The sequence below is a fragment of the Aspergillus campestris genome, assembly GCF_002847485.1.
Source record: "Aspergillus campestris IBT 28561 chromosome Unknown P168scaffold_1, whole genome shotgun sequence".
NCBI classification, from domain to species: Eukaryota; Fungi; Ascomycota; class Eurotiomycetes; order Eurotiales; family Aspergillaceae; genus Aspergillus; species Aspergillus campestris.
Window position 1 is genome coordinate 3945472 of NW_020194336.1, and position 23375 is coordinate 3968846.

Consider the following 23375-nt stretch of genomic DNA (forward strand, 5'->3'; position numbering starts at 1 on the left):
CCGCCTTCGGAATTGGAACTTTTTTTTTTTTTTTTAGTCTCCGCCGAGCGATAGAGATCGGAATCTGGAGTTGGAAACAATCGAACAGACAGACAGGGGACGAAAGAAAAGCCATTGAAACTTTTCTATTCGTCGATTCGCCTTTTTTTTATTTAACTTTGTTTTATTCTATTGATCAGGAAATTTTCACTCTCTACGTCTCCCTCTACCTACGGACCTACCTCCAAAACACGAGCCAGCCATGGCTCCCAAGAGAAAAGACGACGATTTCGTCCTGACGCTTTCGGACGACGAGGTCGAAAATGATACGTTAGTGGACGAGGCCGAAGAAGAGATCGACAGCGCGGACAAGGCCGCGACGAAAAAGCGCAAGCGCGACACGGCGTCTTCTGCTGCTGCTGCTGCGCAGCCGGAAGGGAAGAACAAGAAACAGAAGAAGCAGCAGAAGCAGCAATTGAAGGAGTCCAAGAAGGGGAAGGCTACCAAGGAGGAGCCCGAGGAAGAAGAGGGTGAGGAGGAGGAAGAGCAGGGACACGCTGGGGAAGACGACGGCGCGCTGGACTCTGACTTTGAGTTTGATGTCGCTGGTGCGACTAAGGATTTGACGGAGGATTTCGACGGGTGGGGTGCGGATAGTAATAATCCTGGGGACAAGAAAAACGGGGATAAGAAGGCTGTTGATATCGATGAGATTATTGAGAGGAGGCAGGCCAAGAAGGAAGTTGATGCGGAGCGCAAGCGGAAGAAGGAGCTGAAGAGGAAGGAGAAGCTGGAGGAAGAGGGGAGTGAGTTTGAAGGTATTGCGGATGATGATGAGGAGGACAACGATGACATGTCTGTTGACTTCAAGGACGATGAGCTGCTGGCTGAAGATGGGTTCGGCATGGGCGCTGATGGTCAGGATGAGAGCGAGGACTCTGCGGCAGAAAAGGACTCCGACGAGGAGGATGACAAGAGCGACGACGACGATGACGACGACGCCGCTTCCGACAATGACTCCGTTGCTACGCCCGTCGGCCACCCTGACGACATAGGTGGTGCATCGGACCAGGATTCCGACGCCGAGAGCGAAGTCGATGAAGCCGAGGCCGAGAAGCGCAAGGCGTTCTTCGCGCCGGAGGACGACAAGCCCAGCGAACCCGCCGGATCCGATCTGTCGAAGCGTTCCTTCCAAGAGTTCAACCTGTCTCGACCCATTCTGCGCGGTCTTGCCGCGGTCAGTTTCTCGAACCCGACGCCCATCCAGCGCAAGGCGATCCCCGTGGCCCTCCTGGGCAAGGATATCGTCGGTAGTGCCGTGACGGGTTCCGGTAAGACGGCGGCCTTTGTGGTCCCCATCCTGGAGCGTCTGCTCTTCCGTCCTCGCAAGGTGCCCACCAGTCGCGTGGCGATCCTGATGCCCACGCGTGAATTGGCGGTGCAGTGTTACAATGTGGCGACCAAGCTGGCGACATATACCGACATCACCTTCTGTCAGCTGGTCGGTGGTTACAGTCTACGCGAGCAGGAGAACATCCTGAAGCGACGACCCGACGTGATCATCGCTACACCCGGTCGTTTCATCGACCACATGCGGAACTCGGCCAGTTTCACGGTGGACACGCTCGAGATCCTGGTGCTGGACGAGGCGGACCGCATGCTGGAGGACGGTTTCGCGGACGAGCTGAACGAGATTTTGACCACGATCCCCAAGTCGCGGCAGACGATGCTTTTCTCGGCTACGATGACGGACACGGTCGACAAGCTCATCCGCGTCGGGCTCAACCGCCCCGTGCGGTTGATGGTTGACGCGAAGAAGAATACGGCCGTGACGCTGGTCCAGGAATTCGTGCGACTACGCCCCGGACGCGAAGGAAAGCGCCTCGGCTCCCTTCTCTACTTGTGCAAGGAGCTCTACACGGGCCGAGTGATTGTGTTCTTCCGGCAGAAGCGCGAGGCGCACCGAGTGCGCATCGTCTTCGGACTGCTGGGACTGAAGGCCGCGGAACTCCACGGTAGCATGAGCCAGGAGCAGGTACGTTTACTGACCCCTCCCCTTGGGATGAACGCGATACTAACATGACCACCCCATCGCAGCGTATCAAAAGTGTCGAGAACTTCCGCGACGGCAAGGTGTCCTTCCTACTCGCGACCGATCTGGCCTCCCGTGGTCTGGATATCAAGGGTGTCGAGACGGTAATCAACTACGAAGCGCCGCAGAGCCATGAAATCTACCTCCATCGTGTCGGTCGTACAGCGCGTGCCGGACGTTCCGGTCGTGCGTGCACCATCGCAGCAGAGCCCGACCGCAAGGTGGTCAAGGCCGCCGTGCGAGCGGGCAAGTCGCAGGGAGCCAAGATCGTCAGCCGGGTGGTGGAACAGAGCGTGGCGGACTCGTGGTCGAAGAAGGTGGATGACCTCGAGGAGGAGGTCGAGGCGGTTCTGGAGGAAGAGAAGCTGGAGAAGCAGCTGTCGCAGGCCGAGATGCAGGTGACCAGAGGCGAGAACCTGATCAAGCACGAAGCGGAGATCAAGTCGCGGCCCAAGCGCACCTGGTTCGAAACGGAACGGGACAAGAAGGCGGCGCGCAAGGTGGGAGCGGAGCTGCTGAACGGCCCGTCGGTATCATCCAAGGTGAAGCTCAGCAACAAGGACAAGAAGCGCCTGGACGATCAGCGGCAGCGGATGGAGGGCAATCCCGGCTGGAAGAAGGGCAAGACGGAGCGGGAGGCGCCCAAGCCCAACAAGGCATCGAAGAAGGACAAGAAGAAGGGAAAGAAATGAGGTGTCTGAAGAACCGTGTGTCGCAATGGGTCCAATCCAATCTTACTGCGTGCAGACGTGTGTGCAGACGTGTATGCAGGATATTGCAATGGAGATGTTGTGCTGGTTTGGATGGATCGTTTTATGGAGACTCGGTTACCCCCGGTTGTTCTCGGCGTCAGGCAGCTGTGGCCTCCGGTATCGGCTGCTGCCTCATTATTCTGTACATTCATACTTATATCTGTCTGTCTATTTATTCTCTATTCATTAGATTAACGATCTCAAAATTTCTATATTGTGTTATATTATACAGAGAGGAGTAACTACAAATGATATAATTAATCATCTACTAAATACCTAACTACTTCGTACTGAGTAGTAAGTACAGTAGTAGGAAGTACCATCAGTAGGTGAAGAGTGGGTCGCAATCATCCATCCAGGCCGCTGTCGGGGCGGCAAAGAAAAAAAAGAGCAGAAAATGCCTGAGGGTCCAAGGCACGCCCGGGCGGTGGAAACTCCGACTTGAAGCTTTTAAGCCGACGTGACTCACGACAGCTTCTTTTTCAATACCACATCGTTTATTGGCTTCATCTGCCATTCCTTCTTATACTCTTTCTTGTACTTACTTTCCTCCTCTCTCCATACTCTTTTCCTCCTGTCCCTTTCACCCCTCCTCCCCTACCCCGCCTCTCTTTCTCACTCCGATTTACCTCCGATACATATACCGCCACCATGCCTATGTACGTGAACCCCCACCATGAATCGATCGCAATTGATCAAGAACCCTCTCAATCGCAATCGTTGAACTAATTGATTATCAGGCTGAAAGATCCCTCCAAAAAATACAAACCCTATAAACCCCTCCAGCTCCCCAACCGTCAATGGCCCGATAAGGTGATCGATAAGGCCCCGCGGTGGCTGGCCACCGACCTTCGAGATGGGAATCAGAGTCTGCCGGATCCGATGGTATGGGACTGTCACTTCTACAATCTTAATATACTTTGCTGATTGTTGGTACAGGACGGTGAGCAAAAATGGCGCTTCTTCAAGAAGCTCGTCGAGATTGGCTACAAAGAGATCGAGGTCTCCTTCCCCTCCGCCTCCCAAATCGACTTTGACTTCACCCGCCGTCTGGTCGAGACCCCCGGCGTTGTCCCCGACGATGTCTGGCTCCAGGTCCTGTCGCCCTGCCGTGAGGATCTGATCCGCCGCACCGTCGACTCCCTCAAGGGCGCCAAGAAGGCCATCCTGCACATCTACCTGGCCACCAGCTCGTGCTTCCGTCGCATTGTCTTCAACATGGACAAGCAGCAGAGTCTGGAGATGGCCGTCCGCTGCACCAAGTATGCCCGCTCAATCACCAAGGACGACCCCGCCATGGCCGGCACCGAGTGGCACTTCGAATTCTCCCCCGAGACCTTCTCCGACACCGAGCCCGCGTTCGCCGCTGAGGTCTGCGAGGCCGTCAAGGCCGCCTGGGAGCCCACCGTCGAGGCCCCCCTGATCTTCAACCTGCCCGCCACCGTCGAGATGGCCACCCCCAACGTCTTCGCCGACCAGATTGAGTACTTCTGCCGCCACGTCTCTGACCGCGACACCTACGTCGTCTCCGTCCACCCCCACAACGATCGCGGCTGCGCCGTGGCCGCCGCCGAGTTGGCCCAGATGGCCGGCGCGCAGCGTGTCGAGGGAACTCTGTTCGGCAACGGCGAGCGTACCGGCAACGTCGACCTGGTCACCCTGGCCCTCAACCTCTACACCCAGGGTGTCTCGCCCCAGGTCGACTTCTCCGACATCAACGCCGTCATCAAGCTCGTCGAGGAAAGCAACAAGATCCCCGTCAACGAGCGCTGGCCCTACGGTGGCCAGCTCGTCGTCTGCGCCTTCAGCGGCAGCCACCAGGACGCCATCAAGAAGGGCTTTAAGCTGCGCGAGGACGGCCAGACCGCCGACGAGGAGACGGAGTGGACCATCCCCTACCTGCCGCTGGACCCCGAAGACATCGGCCGGAACTACGAGGCGGTCATCCGCGTCAACTCCCAGAGCGGCAAGGGTGGTGCCGCCTGGGTCATCCTGCGCAGCCTGGAGCTGGATCTCCCGCGCGCCCTGCAGGTCGAGTTCAGCAAGGTCGTCCAGCGCCGCACCGAGGAGGTCAGCCGCGAGCTGCGCGCCGCCGAGATCGTCTCTCTCTTCGAGGAGGCCTACCACCTCAAGTCCAACCCCCGCTTCAACCTGGTCGACTACAACATCACCACCGATCGCTCCACCTCGCCGGCCCCGCCCGAGCCGGGCAAGGCCCTCAACACCAAGAACCTGCGCCGGCGCTTCACCGGTGTCGTCGAGATCGACGGCATCCAGCACGCCATCACGGGCGTCGGCCCGGGTGCCATCTCCTCGCTGGCTCACGCCCTGGCCAACCTCGGCATCGACTTGGACGTCGTCGACTACAAGGAGCACTCCATCGGCAACGCCAAGGGTCTGGGTCGTGACGTGAAGGCCGCCACATACATCCAGTGCACGGCCGCCGGTAGCAAGGAGCAGGTATGGGGTGTCGGTATCCACCAGGATGTCGTTCAAGCCAGTTTGATCGCCCTCCTCAGCGCCGCCAGCTCTGTATGTTCTTCCCCACACTTTTCTTCTCCTTTACATTCCTTGCGAAAATGATTCTAACAAAAGCAGTTCCTCACCAGCCGCGCCGGCTCCCCCGCCCCCTTCCGCCCTCGTCGCTCCAACACCCTCACCGACGATGACCTGCAAGCTCTGGATCTCCTGAACCACGGCGGCAGCGGCAACGACGCCGCCGTAGCAGCCGCCAAGGCGGCCTGCTCCGGGTCCGCCAAGCCGCAGGTGAACATCGAAGAGCTGACGCGACAAGCGGAGAATCAGTAGGAGGTTTAAATGAAACGAAACGAAAGGATAAAATGTGACGTTTTGGTGTCTTCTTCTTTTTTCTATATATTTTGGTAGGAATTTAATATCCATTTCTTAGACTACTTTGGGGTGATTGAATTGTCCTGAGTATATAAAGCATAAGGAAGTAAATCAAAATATTTTATAGCTGGGTTACAGGAGACATGATATAGTCCATTCATTCAGTCCATACTATAACAGCACCATCCAGGTCTACCATCTCTGATCCCTCCACAGAGCCATCCCACTCCCATCCCATCTCAACCTAACCTAAATCACACCATACCCACCACCTCCCATAACCCCATCTATCAATAACAACACATCCACAATCCAAGCACAATAAATCACAAATTCCCCCTCAGCGCCTGCTCCCTCTCAAACGCCTCAAAAAGACTCCTAAAGTTCCCGGCCCCAAACCCCTCAAAATTCTCCCTTTGGATAATCTCCAAAAACACCGTCGGCCGGTCCCCGACGTGCTTCGTGAAGATCTGCAGCAGGTACCCGCCCTCGTCGAAGTCGATGAGAATGTTATACCGCTGCAGCGTGTCGATGTCCTCGGCGACGTTTGTGCCCGCGCGCTGTAGACGCGCCCGCACGTCCGCGTAGTACGTTTCGGGCACGGAGAGAAAGTCGACGCCGCACTGGCGGAGGTTGTGCACTGCCGTTATTATGTTGGGCGTGCGGAGCGCGATGTGTTGGCAGCCAGAGCCGTTGTAGTAGTCGCAGAACCTGCTCTCTTGTTAGTCTCTCTCTTTTTCCCTTTTTCCTTTTCCCCTTCCAGGGTAAAAGGATTATTGGAAAGTGAAGAGGGGGGAGGGGAAGGGGGACAAACTCCTCAATCTGCGACTTCTTCTTCCCAGCCGCCGGCTCATTCATAGGCATCTTGATAACCTCATTCGGCGACGCCACGACCACAGAATTCATCGCCGAAAACTCAGAACACATCTCGCTATCATCGACCGTCCAAAACCGGTGGAAGTTGAGCGCTTTCTCGTAATACCGCACGGCGCCCTCGAGCCCGTTCCACGGCTGGTTCCCCACGCAGTGGTCGATCTCGACGACGTCGATGTGGGGGAGTAGAGATAGAGATTCGTGTGAGCTGTCGCTGCGCTGGGGGGTCTGGGTGTATCCCGGGAGGAAGGCGCCTTGGTAGGCGGATCGGTTGACGAGTGTGTGGATGGTGTCGCCGAATGTGCGGATTGATGCTAGGAGGATTTCGCCGTCGTCATCCTTAAGCACAGTCGGCTCTTGTACGGGTTCCGCCCCGTTGTCCACAGCGTGCTGCCACACGCCGCGCACGTCGTCCACCGTGAACGCGATATCCTTGACGCCGTCGCCGTGTTTGGTTAGGTGGGCGTGTATGTCCGCGCAGAGACGGCGCTCGTCGTCACTCACCCGTGTGTCTCCGTCCGAGCCATCAGGCGAGCGCAGCGGCGAAGTGAACAGGAACCGCGCGGTGCCGTTGCCGACGACGTAGGATGCTGTTGCGTAGGAGCCTGTCTCGGGTCCGCGGTAGGCCAGCACGGCAAACCCGTAGTGGTTTACGAAGTAGGAGACTGTTTGGCGCGCGTTGCCGACGTACCAGCCTATGTAGTCGTATCCGATGTAGTTTGGGTTGATGCTGCGGATGACGGAGCAGGGTGGGGGGGAGTGAGCGTCGCCCATTGTTATATTGATTTTCAAAGGGGAACTTGGAGGATTATGTTTGGATGATACAGGGAGAATGGAAGATGGCTGTATGGATAGCCCGTCTGTAGGGTTGGCTTTATACCTGCTGTCCATCTTGCCCCGTCCGTCTACATCCCCACCCACCCACACGGGGAAAAAGAAAGAATAAGTGGGTAAGAGAAGTAGGGGCTCGTCTCGTGCAGGAGACTATTCCTCACGATCTTTTAATCGGCCGATCTTAGCTCGTGGCTGATCTTTGGCTGAGTTATTAATCTTACTGGGTTACGACTCTCAGGGGCGAACTATTCTCTCTGCTTCCTCAGTCAGGGAGTCAACATATAATAGATCCAGTACCGGAAATGCCCTGTGGGCTACAGCAGGTTTGTCTATCAGAAAGTAGTATGAACTAGTAAATACTAGATAGTAAACAATTCTGGTACGTTGATTGTGCTATATACATAATCCAGAACTGGTAGGGCTAGCCTTACCAGCAAGTTTATCGAGTTCCTATGAGCTTCACAGAGGTATTGTGAAACTGACTACTATGTGTCTTATTGAGATTAGACGAGATTATTTATGTACCTGTACATATTTGAAATAGATCAAATTAGACCAGTCTCTATTTATTCCAATAGTACGGGGTACTCCGTATGTGCATGGTATATGCTACATAGGCGAATACCACATATAAATCTGGGGATATCTCAGCAGTATACGTATAGCCTTTTACATATCAATACTATATTCATGCACATAACATTTATCCAGCCAATCTTATATACATCTGGATGTTGTGGAGGCTGCTTTACGTATTAGTGGACCTCCTCCCATAGACATGCAGGAATCCGAGGCATTGTACATGACCCACCCCATGCAGTGCCACCGTTCGAAACCCACCAGTCTCCTGTCCTACCTGAGATGACGTGGTGCTTCGGCGCAACCGAATGGAAATAGATTCATTTTGCAGGAGGAAAAGATTGTCAAGAGCGACGGATGCCAGCTGAAGTCATCCATGTCGGCCGCCATTCCAACACAGAAGCAACCAATCGCTAACTGCGCTTCTCTCGGGACTATCACGGTTCTTACCTTCTATGCTGTTGATCTGTCTACTTTTACTAGCTTGTTTCTGCTTTCTGCAGGCTATGTCTGGAGATACACGTCCTGGGATCGTCGCGCGTGGTGCTTCAGCTCTCAGCCCTTCGGTGACTACGGAAACGTGTACTGCGTGGAGATTGGACGAAGATAGATATGGTGTTTCTTTAATTGTATTTTGTTCAATTCTATTCGTCCTTTTCCGATACTTCTCTACATTGAAACCTCAAGTGGCAAGACAATGCTATGGTAGATCGGTTAGGGCTTGGCCAACCACATGTCCAGAAGCACCACCAACACTCCCTTTTTTCTTCTCCCCCCTGTCTCTTCTTGCATCTTGCATCTTGCATCTCGCCCCCATCATCGCTTACACCGCAAATTCGCTCACCCTCAGCTGTACTACCAGATGGCGATCGGCGAGTCTAACCGATGGCAAATTTGAATACAACAAGAACCAGCGCTAACCTTTAGTTCCTGCAAGGACCAGATTGGCGAGCTGAAAGCCACCCGCACGAGGCAAGGCCTTAGATCCCCTATAGCTGATCGACTGGCCCAGACAGCACTATTGCAAATCGACCTTTTCAAAGTGGCTGGACAGAGAAAAGCAAAGAAGAAAAAGTAAAGAAAAAACGATGCGTGCGCTGGACCCGAGTAAGCCATTGGTCCACCGTATAATGAAGCCCAAATTGAATCGCATTGTCCTCTGCATTGGTGTCCAGTCCATACAATCATGTCCAATTCATCATCTGCCATGTCCTCCAAGAATTTTCTCTCACACCTTGCCTTTTGATCGGCACGAAACAAAGCAGGGTGTCACCTGTCTCTCCTCTCCCCTTACTTCCCCCCCCCCCCCTACTCCAACGTCAATAAATCTAAATCAAGCAATATGCCTGGGAAGTACGACTTCGTCGTCGTGGGCGCCGGCCCTGTAGGGCTTATGTTCTCTGCCTGTCTTGCCCGTCTCGGCTCCTATAAGATCAAGCACATCGACAACCGCGCCGAGCCGACGGCCATCGGCCGAGCGGACGGGATCCAGGCACGCACACTGGACGTGCTGAAGAGTATGGACTTGAAGAGGCCTATCTGGGCCTTCAGGCCGGGTCTCATTTACGAAGTCGCCTTCTGGGGCGCCACTCCCGACGGACAGGGCATTCAACGTATAGGCACCACCAAGAGCTACCCCGAGCATGTCGACACCCGCTACCCGTTCACCACGGCTCTGCACCAAGGTCGTATTGAAGGTGTCTTCCTTGCTGACCTCCGCTCGCGGGGCGTCGAGGTCCAGCGGCCGTGGACGATCCGTGCGGCCACGTACCGTGGGCCGGGCGTCGAGTACCCCGTTGACGTCGAGCTGGTCAGCGTGGATGGTACGGCCGTGGAGAAGCTACAGACCAAGTATCTATTCGGAGCCGATGGCGCACACAGTGCGGTGCGCAAACTATTGAGCATTCCCATGATCTATAAAGATCCAACCGTTCACGTGTGGAGTGTGATTGACGGGGTCGTCAAGACCAATTTTCCCGATATACAGGTAGCTTCTCCCTCTTCTTCTGTATTCTTTTTCGCTCCCCTTTTATCCGTTAGTTAACCATTGTCTAAACTAACCATCCAGATCAAATGCACTGTTCGGACCCCCCGCGGCTCTTGCATGGTCATTCCCCAAGGCAACAACCGCATACGCATCTACGTCCAGATATCGCCCGACGAGAGCAAGAACCTCTCAGCATCTGCCTCCCCGGAGAGAATCCAGCACATGGCCAACGAGATTTTGAGTCCGTATCGCGTGGAATGGGTGTCAGTCGACTGGTACTCCGCCTACCACATTGGCCAAGGCATCTCGCAGAAGTACTCACTAGACAACCGCATTTTCATCGGCGGTGACGCCTGCCACACGCACAGCGTAAGTCACATCTATCTCAGTCTAAGCAAATAAAAAAGGATTCAATCAATGTATGGTTGAACTAAAAAAAAAACCAGCCCAAAGCAGGCCAAGGGATGAACTACGGCCTCCTCGACGCCCACAACCTAAGCTGGAAGCTCCACCTCGTCGAATCCAACCTAATGCGCCGCGAACTACTACACACATATGAAGAAGAGCGCCACGCAGCAGCCTCCCGACTGATCGAGTTCGACGCCACCTACGCCGGCCTCTTCAGCTCGCACAACCCCTCCCAGCAAGCCAACGACGAGTTCGTCCGCATCTTCCAAGAGAACTCGTTACTGACGAGCGGCTACGGCGTCGAGTATCCGCCCAGCACGCTGACCGTAGCCAGCCACAACAACAACAACAACAACAACAACAATAACCCCATTATCATCCCCACGCATACAAAGCCCCAACCCGGCCGCAGCTTCCCCCCAACAACCGTAACGCGCGTAATCGACGCCCACGACATCCCTCTAGAACGCGACGTCCCCTTCAACGGCAGCTTCCACATATACATCTTCGCCGGCCAGCATCCCCACCAACACAAGGCCCTAACAGACCTATCCACCCACCTCACCCGCCGAACCTCCCTATTCTCGCGCATCCCCCGCACCACAGACACAGAGGTAGTAGACCTCTCCTTCGAAAGCCGGCACAACCCCCACTCACCACTCTACACATTCTCCATCATCTTCAACGCCATCCGCTCCTCAATCGACATCGCCTCCCTGCCGCCGTTTTTCCAACCCTACCGGTACCATATCTATTCGGACGATGCGCGTCGCCAGCCGGGTGGGCCTGGGGCGGCGCATAGGAAGTTAGGGTTTGATCCGCGGGGGGGAGGCGTGGTTGTTGTGCGGCCGGATGGGTATGTGGGGTGTGTTTTGGGGTTGGTGGGGGGGAAGGCGACGGGTGATGCGCTGGAGGGGTATTTTGGGGGGTGGTTCCGGGGGTTTGGTTGGGGGGAGGTGAGGTGTATGCTGTAAGGGGTTTGAGCTATTAGCCAGTACATAACTATATGAGATAGTGACCATCAACCAGTAGATAAGTAAGATAGTGATTGCTCATCATCATCTTCTTCTGCAAATGTAGTGGTTAGTTATTGAGCTACTATTTATTTTCTTCTCTTCTATTTTTTTCTCTATTTGTTATCAATATGGTAGGGTCACTATATCTAGAGCGTAAAACTACTTTTAGAATGCTCCTGAAAATGCAATTAACCAAATTAATACACTCATATAACTCATCTATCCAAAGAACTAATTACCGGCCTGTAGAGTCCAAAACTTACAGACCACAGTGACTATATACAAAGATGCTGTGGTAGGGAGAGTAGCCGACTATGCACCTGTATCTGTATTATGTATGGCCTGAGGCTACCCAGTGAGCAAACAAAAAAGTTGGCAAAGGATGAGCACTAAAACGGAAAGATAACATCTGTCGTGCATATTCCAGTACATAGGGGTATAGATGTAAACTCGATCACGATTAATCTGCTCTTTTTGTATATGCGAGTCTAAGCGGCTTCAAACTCCGTACTCACTCCCGTCATAGCGCCTCTGCACTTGGCTGGTGCCGCTCGGTGCCCTGTGCACGCCCTGCGGCTCGTCGACGCCCAACGTCGACTGGTACATCAGTGCTTCCTGCGGCCAATCGTGCTCGTCGCCCTGGTGGCTGGGTGTGTCCCGTGACATCGGTCGTTCGGATATGCCTCCACCTGGGAAGGCGCTGTACTTTTGCTGTTGTTGTTGCTGCTGGCTGGGGAGGGAGTCGGTTCTGGGGAGGGACGGAATGGCAGGGGGGCTCCCGTCGCCGGGGCGGGGACACTCGACTCGCCGATCGGGGAGGTCGTGGCGGCATGGGCGAAGTCGCCAAAGTCGAACCCGAAGTCGGGGTTGCCGAGGTTGGCGGGTGGCGCGTTGTTCTGAACGGCGAGGGAGGGGTCAGGGTGTCCGGCGGTGGAAGAGGTGCCCGGGCGCGTCGGTTCGGCGATCTGGGGGATGGACTGCGCGGGTTCTGCATGCACCGTTGGGCTGTTCATCGCCCCCTGGTCAACCAGACTGTGCGGGGATGTTGCCTCGGGCTGTTCGACAAGGATAGGGGCTGGGGAGCGAGGAACGGTGGCTGAGTCGGTATCCGGCATGACGCTGGACCGGCGGATGCTGTTGCCCACCGTGCTGCCTGGCTTGGAGCTTCGACTGGCGCGATGCTGAGGCGCCTCCCCGAATTGATTCTCGCCGCCCTCCACGTCTCGGATGCTGAACTGAGCGATAGTGCGCAATTTTCGCGTAACCCACGACGCCAGAACCTTCCCGCGCTGTTTCTCGCCCAGTCGGGACCGTGGGAAGTCTCCGTGCGAGACGAATGCCACGATGTCCGCAACCACCTGGTGTTCGTTCAGGATGGCGTTCACAATGACAGGCACCACGGACGCCAAGTAAGCCTTTCTCGTCACCTCCACCACGACCACGATCAGACCGCCAGCCTGAAAGATGGCACTATTACAATGTCAGCGAGCGTCAAACATCAAGCAGCGGGGAAGGTCACTTACGATCCTCCAGCAACAATATTACGGTGGCATCTCTCCACCGAGTTCTCAATGTCCATCGGGAAATGGTTCAAACCATTGACTTCAAAGGTCTCGCCGATGCCGCCAAGAACGAACAAGACTTGCATCTCCACGGGCTGGCCTCCAGGCCCGATGGGCCTTGTCACGGTGTGCAGGAAGCCCAGGTCACCAGTACGCACGTAAGAAACATTGGGATCTCCATCCAAGACGTGGCCGTTGAATCGCTCGTGATCGAATTCCTGCTTAGAGCCGTAGAACCCCTTGGCGCAGGCATCGGATTGGACCCAGATCTCTCCATATTCACCGACATGAGACAGGGCACATGTCTCCGGGTTAACAACGGCGATCTGCGTGTTTACTGGCACCATGCCGGAATCTTGGATGACAAGAGCTGCTGGGTCCGTTTCTGACTCCACTGGCATGATAAGACCTCGCCGCAAAGCTCGCAGGTCCAGCCACAGTTCGATGGGCTCGATGCACATGTAGGACCGAGTAACGATCATGGGGTTGAGAACATGCGAATAGACAACGTTGATTGCGGTGCGGTCCAGAGCGGTAGAGGCAAAGTGCAGGCGCACTTTCTGGTCTACAGTTGAACGTTAGAAAGCTCAGAAACAGCGTAAACCGATATACTTACAAATATCAATACGCGGTCGGCCTTCTGAGGAGATCATCAGGTTCTTGAGCTCTTGGAGCTGGAAGCCCTTCCCGGCCATTGCCGTCATGGCATAGTCCAGCATCTGGCTGGTGGCATATGTGTCCTTGATCTTATACCGCGAAAGAGTGACAAAGAGCGTCATGGGATTGGTTGCAAAGTCGACAGGCGATACAAGGTAAGTCGGAGCACCTACGGCATAGTTAGTCCCCTTCTACTTCGGGGTAATGTAAGTTAGGTTTGTGACTTACCGACATAGATGCCCATCAAGCACGTATGGAGGAAGCCCAGACCCAAGGTGCTACGGATACTTCCTAAAACAGGCCGCGAACTGGTCATCTGGCAAGTTTCCTTTTGCACCTTGCACATGCCCATGATGGTGTCATGGCCAATGTGAACCGAGATCCTCCTCTGGTCTGGCGTCCAGTACGTCCAGATCATAGCGGGGGTGTTGCTCTGCAGCCATGTGTCCCTCATCACAAAGCCGAGGTCGCGACAGGTGTGCGACTGCTTCGAGGGCTTTGTTGTGTTGTAGATAGCCGGGACACCTATCCGAAGCACCTGGGCCGACTGCTTGATGTGCTGCGAGACAATCTTCTGTTTCATCACATGGTCCACGTCGCTGTTGACAATGATAGCTTTCACGTTGAAGTCGCTGATCATATGGAGGAATGCAGGTGCGTCCTCCGATAGACGATTCTGGTCAATAGGCGCGAGGGGGATGATCACCACGCCTAGACAGAAGCAAGCATGGACGGCGTAGACGTACTCTTCGGAGTGTGTGTACATCAGGATCAAATGGTCACCAGGACGAGCCTTGACTTTATTTCTGAGGTAGTTGGCCACCGCAGCAACTTTCAAGTCAAACTTCTTCCAGGTGATTCCCTTGCCTTCTTTTCCTCGACCATCAATGGAACAGTACGCGAGCTCCTCCGCTTGTCGGGAGACTCTCCATTGCAGAAGATCCACAATTGACTTGAAGTTATTCAACGGCGTAGACGTCCGGTCATCCATGACCACATCGCGGTAGTCGACGCCAGAGTACTGCTTCTCCTGCAGGGACAGAAGTTCCTGCCTTGCGGTCACAGCGAGCGAAGACCAGATCCCTCCAACTGGGTCGACCCCAACGGGCAGATTCAAGACTGACCTCTCGACGCCAAATTTCACGTGGACACACGGTAGGCTTCCAGCATCGAAGTCCTTTCGACAGAGCATATTACCAATTTCTTGCCGCCCATTCTTGGTGACACGGGGAAGAGTATTGGGAGCCGTGAGCAACACACAGAAGACACGCAGGTGGTGCTCGTGGTAGAGAACTTCCATGCACCGTTCTGCCAAAGACTCCAGAAGAACCGAGTCGAGTTGTCGCGGAGGACCTCCGGAGGTTGTCGGTGCCGTCGACGCTGCATATGACTCCAGGACCACGATCGGAAGATGCTCTTCATTGACAAAGACATCGAAAGCGGTGCAATCGTGAATCTTGGGCAGGTTCTTCAGGATGCTAACAATCATGTGCTGAACAAAGAAATACCTGTGTTCAACAATTTCTTGTCCGTGCTCAACCCACTCGACCTTCTGACGCAGTCGATCCTCGTAAAGCCCCAGGACGAAGATCTTGCCCTCGATCACGCATCCCAGCAGCCCCGTCCGTAAAAATTCTGGCTCCACCAAGACCGGCGTCGGATTGCCCTCCTCGAACTTGTACGGGCGTGCATGGAATATCGCCTCGGTATGTTTCGGCAACGCCCAGAACCCTCCGGAAAGCGAGGGGGAGTCCACCCAGATTTCGCCAACGACATTGGGCGTACACAAGAGATTAGTCTCCGGGTCAACAACGGCGAGAGTGGCATCGGGGATGGGGTAGCCAAAAGAGCCAACACGCACGGCATGCGGCATGGTGGCAGCATATTTCCGGGCGTCGTCGCCCATGGCCAAGACCACAACCTCGTTGCTCTTGAGGGCTTCCTTGTCAAGGAGAACTTCTCCGAGGTCATTCTTTGTTTGTTCCTTGGGCGCCGGGGCGGTCGATCCGCCGCCCAGGAGACTGCTTCCGAAACCGCTTTTGCTTCCAGCCTTTTCGTGCCGCTTCTCTTCTTCTTTGGCTTCCTGGAGGTCGGTTTGGTCCATATCGCGCGTCAGAGGACATCCCATCCGTTCTTCGCCGCCTAACCAGTCACGGACGCTGATCACCATGCCGCCATGCTCCGGCAGGCACAACATGGGGGCGACAATCTCTCGGGCTCGCGGGTTTCTCATCGGTCTCAGCCATCTGTCCGCAAGGATTTCATGGAACTCCGAGTCAACCGTCAGTGTATCGATGAGACAGAGCTTCACGCTTGCGAAATTAGGCTCGGAGTTCTTCTTGTAGTGGCGGGTCGCCATCGGATCTTGCTGGTAGTTGTAGGCCGTGATCTTCAGACCCGGATAATCGGCGGCCAAGAGAGTGGCCCGGTACTTGGTGATAAGGTGGGCGTAGAGACCCGGAGTTTCGACCGCGCGATCCTCGAGCCAGACAGTCGTGTGGCCGCCATACACGGTGAGGAGCACGGCGAAGATCATGCCGATCCCTTGACGCGGGTCAAGGTAACTCATGATCGTCTCACCATGAGGCCGCCCACTCGACGATCCAGGCACCGTCGACACCATAGCGCTGAGGCATGCCATTTGGTGCATAATCGTGCGGTGACTCATGACGACACCGCGCAAATCGCCAGTCGGGGCTCGCGCGAATTCGATATAAGCCAAGTCGGGAACAACAAGGGCCGGAGCCTCCTCTTTCTTCTTTGGATGGTAACTGCCAAACTCGTTGGTCTTCCACCACTCGACCCCCCGCGGCCAATTCAACTTCTGAGTGGTGATGTCTCTTTGGAAGGTCTTGAGGTTGTTCTCCGTCGTCAGGGCAAGGTGTGCCTGGGTCGACGTGAGAATCAGGTTGAGGCTGGGGTAGTCCTCGAGACTGTTGATCGGGACAGCAACGACCCCGGCAATGAAACAACCCATGAGGGCCACGGCGAACTCGATGATCTCGGTGTCCCGATAGATCAGGGCCACTCTGTCGCCACGATATAGGTTGCTCTTGTCACGAATGACTTGCGCAACCTTCTCGGCGCGACTCGCCAGTTTGTCCCAAGTGATGGAGGCAATCTCCTTGCCCTTCTGATCCAGCACCCAATACGCGGCCTGTTTCGCATGGGCCTTGGCACGGTGGCGGAGGACAGCCGGGATGTTGTCAAAATTGGACATTGTGGTATTGTGGTCATGGGGGTCATGGACCGCGAACGGAATGTCACGAGGCTCCAGGGGCAGTAGGTGATCAATGGCGGGCCCGTGGGGGAGCTCCGACGCGGGGATCAGCGGGGCGCCATATTCGCGGTCGGGGAGAAGGCATCGGACTGGGAGTAGCGGTGGAATCCACTGCCTCCGTAACTGTCCCGGTAATCATCCTGCTGCTGACCCGCGAAGTCGGAGAAGAACCCCTGCTGCGAGTCCAGCATGGTCGACTGCCGCGTGACCGCACCGGGCGGCATATCATAAACGCCCATACCGTCGTCATACTGATCATGGACGAGAGGGGGGTGGAAGGCGTAGTTCTGCGTCAAAAGGGTGGCGGTTCGGGAATCCTCCGTCGCGACCGGTACGGGCTGCGGGGGCGGTCTCGGGAGGAACAGGGAATCGTAGGATCCCGTGGAAGGCATGCGATCCAGCTGCTGCAGCATCGAATTATCTCGTTCCATGGACCCCTGCGTAGTATCGCTTATTCTTCGATCGGCTCCGAATCCTCCGTTGCTGTACATGGTATCATGGCCGCCCGCGAAACCATGGGCCGAGGAGTCTGCCGTAGGTGGGCGAACGTTCAGGATCGCCGGAGGGGCTTGACTCCCACTGTTCATAGACGACGAAGGACCTGGACTGGGGGAATTGAAATCCAGACCCATGCCGGGGTTGTAGAATTGGGAGAGGAGGATCGTGCGCCGTTTCTGGTAACTTTGGTCAGGTTAGCCCCCGCCATGATTCCATATGTACGGGAAGTCGGTTCTAATCAGGTGGGATGGGTAGGATGCGTAAAGAAGTCCGACTGTTTCACAGGGGCGGTTTCTCTCTCGTCGTCGCTTGGAGTGACCATCGCATCAGGCCCGACAGCAGGCCACTTACCCTTTCTCAGTAATCTCACCATCCTATCAACCGACGAAAAGGTGTCAGTCACCACCGTTCCGCAAGGTCACCATTGTCAGACGGTTACGTACCTCATACTCCCTGTCGAGCGCATGCAATGCATTGTGGAGAGCCGGATTATCGTCCGCCATGTTCACGAAACCGCCAAACGTGGCCTAGGTTGAGGAGTTCTCATTCAAATTCACGTACGACTAGGCGTGTAGAAGCCAAGCTATCCTCATCGCAGAGTCATACGGGGAGGAAGAGGGGCGGAAAAGGGGCGGGGGTGGTTGGTCCTTTGTATTGGGAAGCACTTGGGGAGGGAAGTGGAAAATCCTTTGAGTGACCCCTTGCAAAAATGACCTGCAGGAGTTCAAAGGTCTGTAAAAGGACTCGTTACTAGTAGTAGACCAGGAGAAGGAGAGGTTATCTGGCTTTCGAGTTGTCGCCGTCTGGTCATGTTTCTCCGCGCCTGAAGACCTCCCGAGCCACAGCTGAACGTCCCGTCACCTGCCGCGGCGGGTAGGGCGTCCCACCTCGACAGTTTCCACGAATCAGAACATTAGGAAGACCAGCACAGCCACATTAGCGTCAACTTGGACTCTCCATTCCAACGAACTGGAAAGCACGAGGATCGTCATTTTCCACCAGAACGGGACTCAGTCCTCCCTCTGCAGCTGTCGTCATTGGAGGGTGGTGGTCTCAGGGGTATACCACAAAGGCTTTGTGCTTGACTCGGAATATTTCCACCTACCGTGTCCATGCGAGGAATTGACAGTGGGGTCACTCGTATTTCAGGTGCCTAATTACTGAGGCTGCTGACACTGTGGCTAGTGTGTACTTTATTATAGAGCCAGTATCTACAATGGAGATTGTGTAGATGTAAATGTCACAGGCAAATTAAAGGAATACAGTCTACGGAGTACACAGTATCCAATATTGGTCTACCAGTGGGATTGACGGGGCAGGAGTGGCATAGTAATAACAGCGGCACCTCATACTAGCAGTGGTAAGTATCCACCGACTCCAAGACAAGACGGGCTGGATGGATTAATGCGATACAGGAGAATCCATAAGTTAGTGAACGAGGATTATGCAGATCTGAGGTAAGCCCCAGTATCCATGCACTAGTCCAACGCTAGTCCGGTATAGGCTAGGGTATCCATCACATGACCGCAGGTGGTTGATTGGTTACCGGTCTGCCCTAACCCCACCCACAGTCCTAAGCGAGACACACCTGAATTTCCCTTGCGCCTACGGAAACATTTCAGCCGACTGACCTGCTATTGTCGACGTTGAAAGCGATCACCCAACGACACCGTCCGTCACCTTTCACCCAAGCCCTCCCGACAACAGGTGCATACGGCGTCAACATGTCTGACCACGGGGAAGTCGAGGTCGAAAACCCCTCCGGGGCTTTCCAGGTCCTGCCCAAGGACGTCGCTGCGGAGATGGGCAGCGTCAAGCTGTTCAACCGCTGGAGTTACGAGGATGTTGAGATCAGGGACATCTCCTTGACGTAGGTGTTTCCCCAATCTATGCTTTCTATCGAAAAAAATGAGAACGAGTCCCGACTTCACATTGCATCAAATCGGCCGCTGGGAAGGGGGGGTTGAGGAAAATACGGTCTGGTGGATGAATGCGAAGGGGACAAGAGAAGGGACTGGAGGAATTTATCGAACACACCGCGCAATGACATCCGGAAATCGAGCAAATTTTGCAACAACACAGTTACTGACTTGGGATTGCACACAGCGACTACGTCCAGATCCGTAACCCCGTCTACCTTCCTCACACTGCTGGCCGCTATGCCGCCAAGCGCTTCCGCAAGTCGCAGTGCCCCATCATCGAGCGCCTGACCAACTCCCTCATGATGAACGGTCGCAACAGCGGCAAGAAGCTCATGGCTGTCCGCATTGTTGCCCACTCTTTCGAGATCGTACGTTGCTCCAGATCTTCCAGGACCGCAGGGTCGAGTGATAGCGACAGGGAAATCGAAGGAGAATGGAAGGATGCTAATATTTGTTGAACAGATCCACATCATGACCGACCAGAACCCTCTGCAGGTTGCCGTTGATGCCATCGTCAACTGCGGTCCCCGCGAAGACAGCACCCGTATCGGTTCCGCCGGTACCGTCCGTCGCCAGGCCGTCGATGTGTCTCCCCTCCGCCGTGTCAACCAGGCCATTGCTCTCCTCACCATCGGTGCTCGCGAGGCTGCTTTCCGCAACATCAAGACCATCGCCGAGTGCCTTGCTGAGGAGCTGATCAACGCCGCCAAGGGTAGCTCCAACTCGTACGCCATCAAGAAGAAGGACGAGCTTGAGCGTGTTGCCAAGAGCAACCGGTAAAAGGGTTTTGTTGGGCGTATTCTCCGTTTGGTTCCGGGTTTTATGTGTACTGGAGTGGACGGGGGGTTTTACTCGGGTTCAGTCGTATTTGCATGCATCTGCGCGGCTGTACATAACCTGAACAACAACCATGGGAGGGAGCGAGTTCCAAAAATGAGAGAATCGGACGGCTTTCTTCTATAGTAGTTTAAGATGCGATCATGAAGACCTCGAACTTTTGAAGCCGGTACTTAAAAAAATTTGTATGAAAAAGAAAAATATACTGCACTTCTCTACCAGGCTCTTTTTTTCGTAAAGAGTTTTGGAAAGTGAATGTTTGTCTGTACGCTTGAGGGCAAGAACATAAAGTAAAATTGCCCCAGGTCCCGTAATACATATCTATTTACAATCACAATCTGATAAATGAAATTATCATCCTATTGATGGAGTGCTTTATGGAAGATAAACGTAGAAAATGATAGTGGGTTCGGCGCTTATCGATAGGCCGGCCTCCGCCTCCGAGGGAGAAAAAAAAAATCAACGGAGCTAGGCCTATACTGTGGTTGCCGGCCCATCGCAACCTCCACCCTGTGTCCTCCAGCTTTCATCCTTGCTGCATTGGACATCAAACAACCGACACGATGGTCAAAAGAAAGTTGGGAGCCTTGGAAAAGGTCGAAGCTGACCTGTAAGCATTCTTCTCTCTGCAAACTGAAGGGGAAATTTGACTTGCGACGGACGCTCGACTGACACTCTTTTTCCCCATCCTACAGGCCTAATTTACAAAATAAAATTCGCAAAGATCCTAAGTGAGTTTTTCTACGCCTTCTCTATTATTCTTCTCTATGGTTTCTTTCTAGGTTCATGTTTCTAACGCTGTTGTGTCGTACTTAGGTCGTACATTGAGGACTTCCGCGCTCAGCACTATCAGTATGAAAGTCACCGGGAAATTTTCATGGCGGCGCCCACGTCTGCCAACGATACGGGCATCATTTCGCTGCGCGAGTTGATCGATTTCATTTCCCATGTGGCCGACTGCTACCCTACTATCACCAAGGACTTTCCCCAGCAACTCATGGACATCCTGACGCAGCACCACCTGGTTCTGGAACCTGAGCTGCGGGAGAAGATTGTCGGGAGTCTGGTTCTGCTAAGGAAGAAAGAACTTGTTGACTCGGCGACGTATGTTTTTGCGACCCTCTTCCACGGATGATGCTTGACTCCAGTATACTGATCATTGGCGATGTGCTACAGGTTGCTACAAACGCTATTTCCCATTCTCATCACAACGCCTAGTAAGACACTGCGGGCGTTGATCTTCCAAAAGATCCTGATGGATTTGCGCACGGCGAACCAGAAGACTATCAACCACAAGCTCAACCGGGTTATGCAGACTGTTCTGTTCAACTTGGTGACGTCGGATCGCACGTCGTCCAAGGGGCTGTGGGCTATCAAGCTGGTTCGCGAGCTGTGGAAGAGACAGATCTGGACGGACGCCAAGACAGTGGAGGTCATGAAGGAGGCGTGCTTGGCGGAGAACGAGAAGGTCGTCGTGGGCGGCGTTCGCTTTTTCTTGGGGGGCGACAAGGAGCGTGAGGAGGCGGAGGACGAGAGCAGTGACGAAGAGGCCATTGACATGGGGCAAGTGAAGCACCAGGCCGGCATCAACAAGAAGACCCGGAAGAAGGCCAAATCCGTCGAGAAGGCAAGGGCCGCCGTCAAGCGAAAGGAGCGCAAGAAGAACCAGCCTCACCCTCTGAACTTCTCCGCGCTGCATCTGCTGCACGATCCCCAGGGATTTGCCGAGTCCCTGTTCGCGAGACACCTGCAGACCGCCAAGTCGAAGCTCAATCTCGATCAGAAGCTTCTTGTGCTGCAGCTGGTGACTCGCCTCGTCGGCCTGCACAAGCTGCATATCATCCACCTTTACTCCTATTTCCAGAAGTACCTGACGCCCCGACAGCCTTCCGTCACGTCGTTCCTCGCATCGCTTGCGCAAGCGACGCATGACTTGGTACCCCCGGACGTCCTGGAGCCGCTGGTCTTGAAGATCGCCAACGAGTTCGTGTCCGAGGCGTCGGCATCCGAGGTAGCTACGGCGGGTCTCAACGCCATTCGCGAGATCTGTGTGCGTCAACCCCTTGCCATGAACGATACCCTACTACAAGACCTGGTGATGTACCGCAAGAGTAAAGACAAGGGTGTCATGATGGCAGGCCGCGGCTTGCTCAGCCTGTTCCGCGAGGTCGGTCCCGAGATGCTGAAGCGGAGAGACCGCGGCAAGGATGCCTCCATGGGTCTTCGGTCGGGCGATAAGAGGGAGAAGCGCTTCGGCGAGCAGGAAACCGGCGGTATTGAGGGCATTGAGCTCCTGGAGCAGTGGAAGGAGGAAGAGCGCAAGAAGCGACGGGCCGAGAAGGGCCTTGCTTCCGACGCCGAGGACGACGAGGACGAAGACGAAGAGGACAACTGGGACGCCTGGAACGTGGAGGATGACGAAGACAGCGACGACTCCGGCGGCTGGATCGAGGTCGAGAGCGACGCCGAGATCGAGCTGAGCGACTCCGAGGACGAAAAGGACAAGGATCCCTCGCGCCCGTCCAAGAAGGCCAAGCAAGACGGCACCGCCGACGAGAAGTCCGAGTCAAACGACGCCAGCAAGCTCGAGAACAAATTCTCCACCCTCGCCACGACCCGCATCCTGACCCCCGCCGACCTGGCCAAGCTCCAAGAGCTGCGCACGAACGCCGCGGTGGACGCCCTCGTCCCGGGTAACAAGTCGTCCCGCAAGCAGAACTCCAACGCCGCCCGACACATCGACGATCCCCTGACGGCGGAAGAGATCGAGGGACTGGCGGCCCTCTCCGCAGGCAAGGCGACGCGCGAAGAGCGTATCGCGCGAGCCAAGGAGTTCAAGACGGACCGGGAGGACCACAAGAGCGTGACGGCCAAGCGCAAGGAGCGCAAGGAGTCGCAGGGCAAGAGTACCACCAACAAGGAGAAGCAGCGGCGGAAGAATCTGTTCATGACGCTGGGTAAGGCGAAGGGCAAGAACAAGAGGAGTTTGGTCGAGACGCGCAATGTGTTGAGGGCGCATCAAGACCGACAGAAGCGGGGTGGTCGGAGAGGTAATATTGGTATGTGAGGTGGGGTTTGAATGGGGTTTTTTTCAGATAGAGTATTTGAGTTGAGCATATAAAAGTAGCATAACTATGATGATGATGAGAATTGGTGTTGAAGTTCATTTTCCTTAAAGTTGTACTTTACGACGGTTACTTGTAGTATGTCTTTTCAATGATAGATTAGACTTCACTATCAATCAAAGCA

General features: G+C 54.9%; 8 protein-coding genes across 8 annotated transcripts; 5 read left to right on the top strand and 3 right to left on the bottom strand.

The window, feature by feature from the left end:
• The first annotated feature begins 179 nt into the window (after positions 1-179).
• On the top strand, positions 180-2993 carry drs1 (putative ATP-dependent RNA helicase DRS1). The gene is made up of 2 exons (XM_024838552.1): positions 180-2014; positions 2077-2993. The coding sequence occupies exons 1-2, from the start codon at positions 242-244 to the stop codon at positions 2761-2763; spliced, it is 2460 nt and encodes an 819-aa protein (XP_024697670.1). The 5' UTR covers positions 180-241; the 3' UTR covers positions 2764-2993.
• A 329-nt stretch (positions 2994-3322) lies between these two features.
• Positions 3323-5729, top strand: P168DRAFT_263483 (2-isopropylmalate synthase). Its single transcript, XM_024834802.1, has 4 exons — positions 3323-3482; positions 3564-3708; positions 3763-5355; positions 5422-5729. Exons 1-4 carry the CDS (start codon positions 3475-3477, stop codon positions 5629-5631), a joined length of 1956 nt encoding a protein of 651 aa, XP_024697671.1. The 5' UTR covers positions 3323-3474; the 3' UTR covers positions 5632-5729.
• A 270-nt stretch (positions 5730-5999) lies between these two features.
• Positions 6000-7320, bottom strand: P168DRAFT_228975 (4-hydroxyphenylpyruvate dioxygenase family protein; the record flags this gene model as incomplete). Its single annotated transcript, XM_024833162.1, has 2 exons — positions 6000-6384; positions 6488-7320. The coding sequence occupies 2 exons, from the start codon at positions 7318-7320 to the stop codon at positions 6000-6002; spliced, it is 1218 nt and encodes a 405-aa protein (XP_024697672.1).
• Positions 7321-8779: 1459 nt separating this feature from the next.
• P168DRAFT_287149 (uncharacterized protein) lies at positions 8780-9159 on the bottom strand (the record flags this gene model as incomplete). Its single annotated transcript, XM_024836511.1, has 2 exons — positions 8903-9159; positions 8780-8831 (listed from the first exon to the last, which is right to left on the bottom strand). The coding sequence occupies exons 1-2, from the start codon at positions 9073-9075 to the stop codon at positions 8783-8785; spliced, it is 222 nt and encodes a 73-aa protein (XP_024697673.1). The 5' UTR covers positions 9076-9159.
• Positions 9160-9301: 142 nt separating this feature from the next.
• Positions 9302-11386, top strand: P168DRAFT_324108 (FAD/NAD(P)-binding domain-containing protein; the record flags this gene model as incomplete). Its single annotated transcript, XM_024840784.1, has 4 exons — positions 9302-9946; positions 10028-10315; positions 10393-11299; positions 11370-11386. The coding sequence occupies 4 exons, from the start codon at positions 9302-9304 to the stop codon at positions 11384-11386; spliced, it is 1857 nt and encodes a 618-aa protein (XP_024697674.1).
• A 192-nt stretch (positions 11387-11578) lies between these two features.
• On the bottom strand, positions 11579-18108 carry P168DRAFT_301659 (putative AMP binding domain protein). Its single transcript, XM_024838553.1, has 7 exons — positions 17811-18108; positions 17719-17741; positions 17021-17550; positions 13818-16958; positions 13549-13758; positions 12894-13497; positions 11579-12840 (listed from the first exon to the last, which is right to left on the bottom strand). The coding sequence occupies exons 1-7, from the start codon at positions 17868-17870 to the stop codon at positions 11976-11978; spliced, it is 5433 nt and encodes a 1810-aa protein (XP_024697675.1). The 5' UTR covers positions 17871-18108; the 3' UTR covers positions 11579-11975.
• A 925-nt stretch (positions 18109-19033) lies between these two features.
• Positions 19034-20206, top strand: P168DRAFT_287151 (40S ribosomal protein uS7). The gene is made up of 3 exons (XM_024836512.1): positions 19034-19237; positions 19474-19657; positions 19752-20206. The coding sequence occupies exons 1-3, from the start codon at positions 19092-19094 to the stop codon at positions 20067-20069; spliced, it is 648 nt and encodes a 215-aa protein (XP_024697676.1). The 5' UTR covers positions 19034-19091; the 3' UTR covers positions 20070-20206.
• Positions 20207-20643: 437 nt separating this feature from the next.
• On the top strand, positions 20644-23228 carry P168DRAFT_247633 (SDA1 family protein). The gene is made up of 4 exons (XM_024834089.1): positions 20644-20736; positions 20822-20857; positions 20943-21230; positions 21303-23228. The coding sequence occupies exons 1-4, from the start codon at positions 20690-20692 to the stop codon at positions 23191-23193; spliced, it is 2262 nt and encodes a 753-aa protein (XP_024697677.1). The 5' UTR covers positions 20644-20689; the 3' UTR covers positions 23194-23228.
• The last annotated feature ends 147 nt before the right edge of the window (positions 23229-23375 follow it).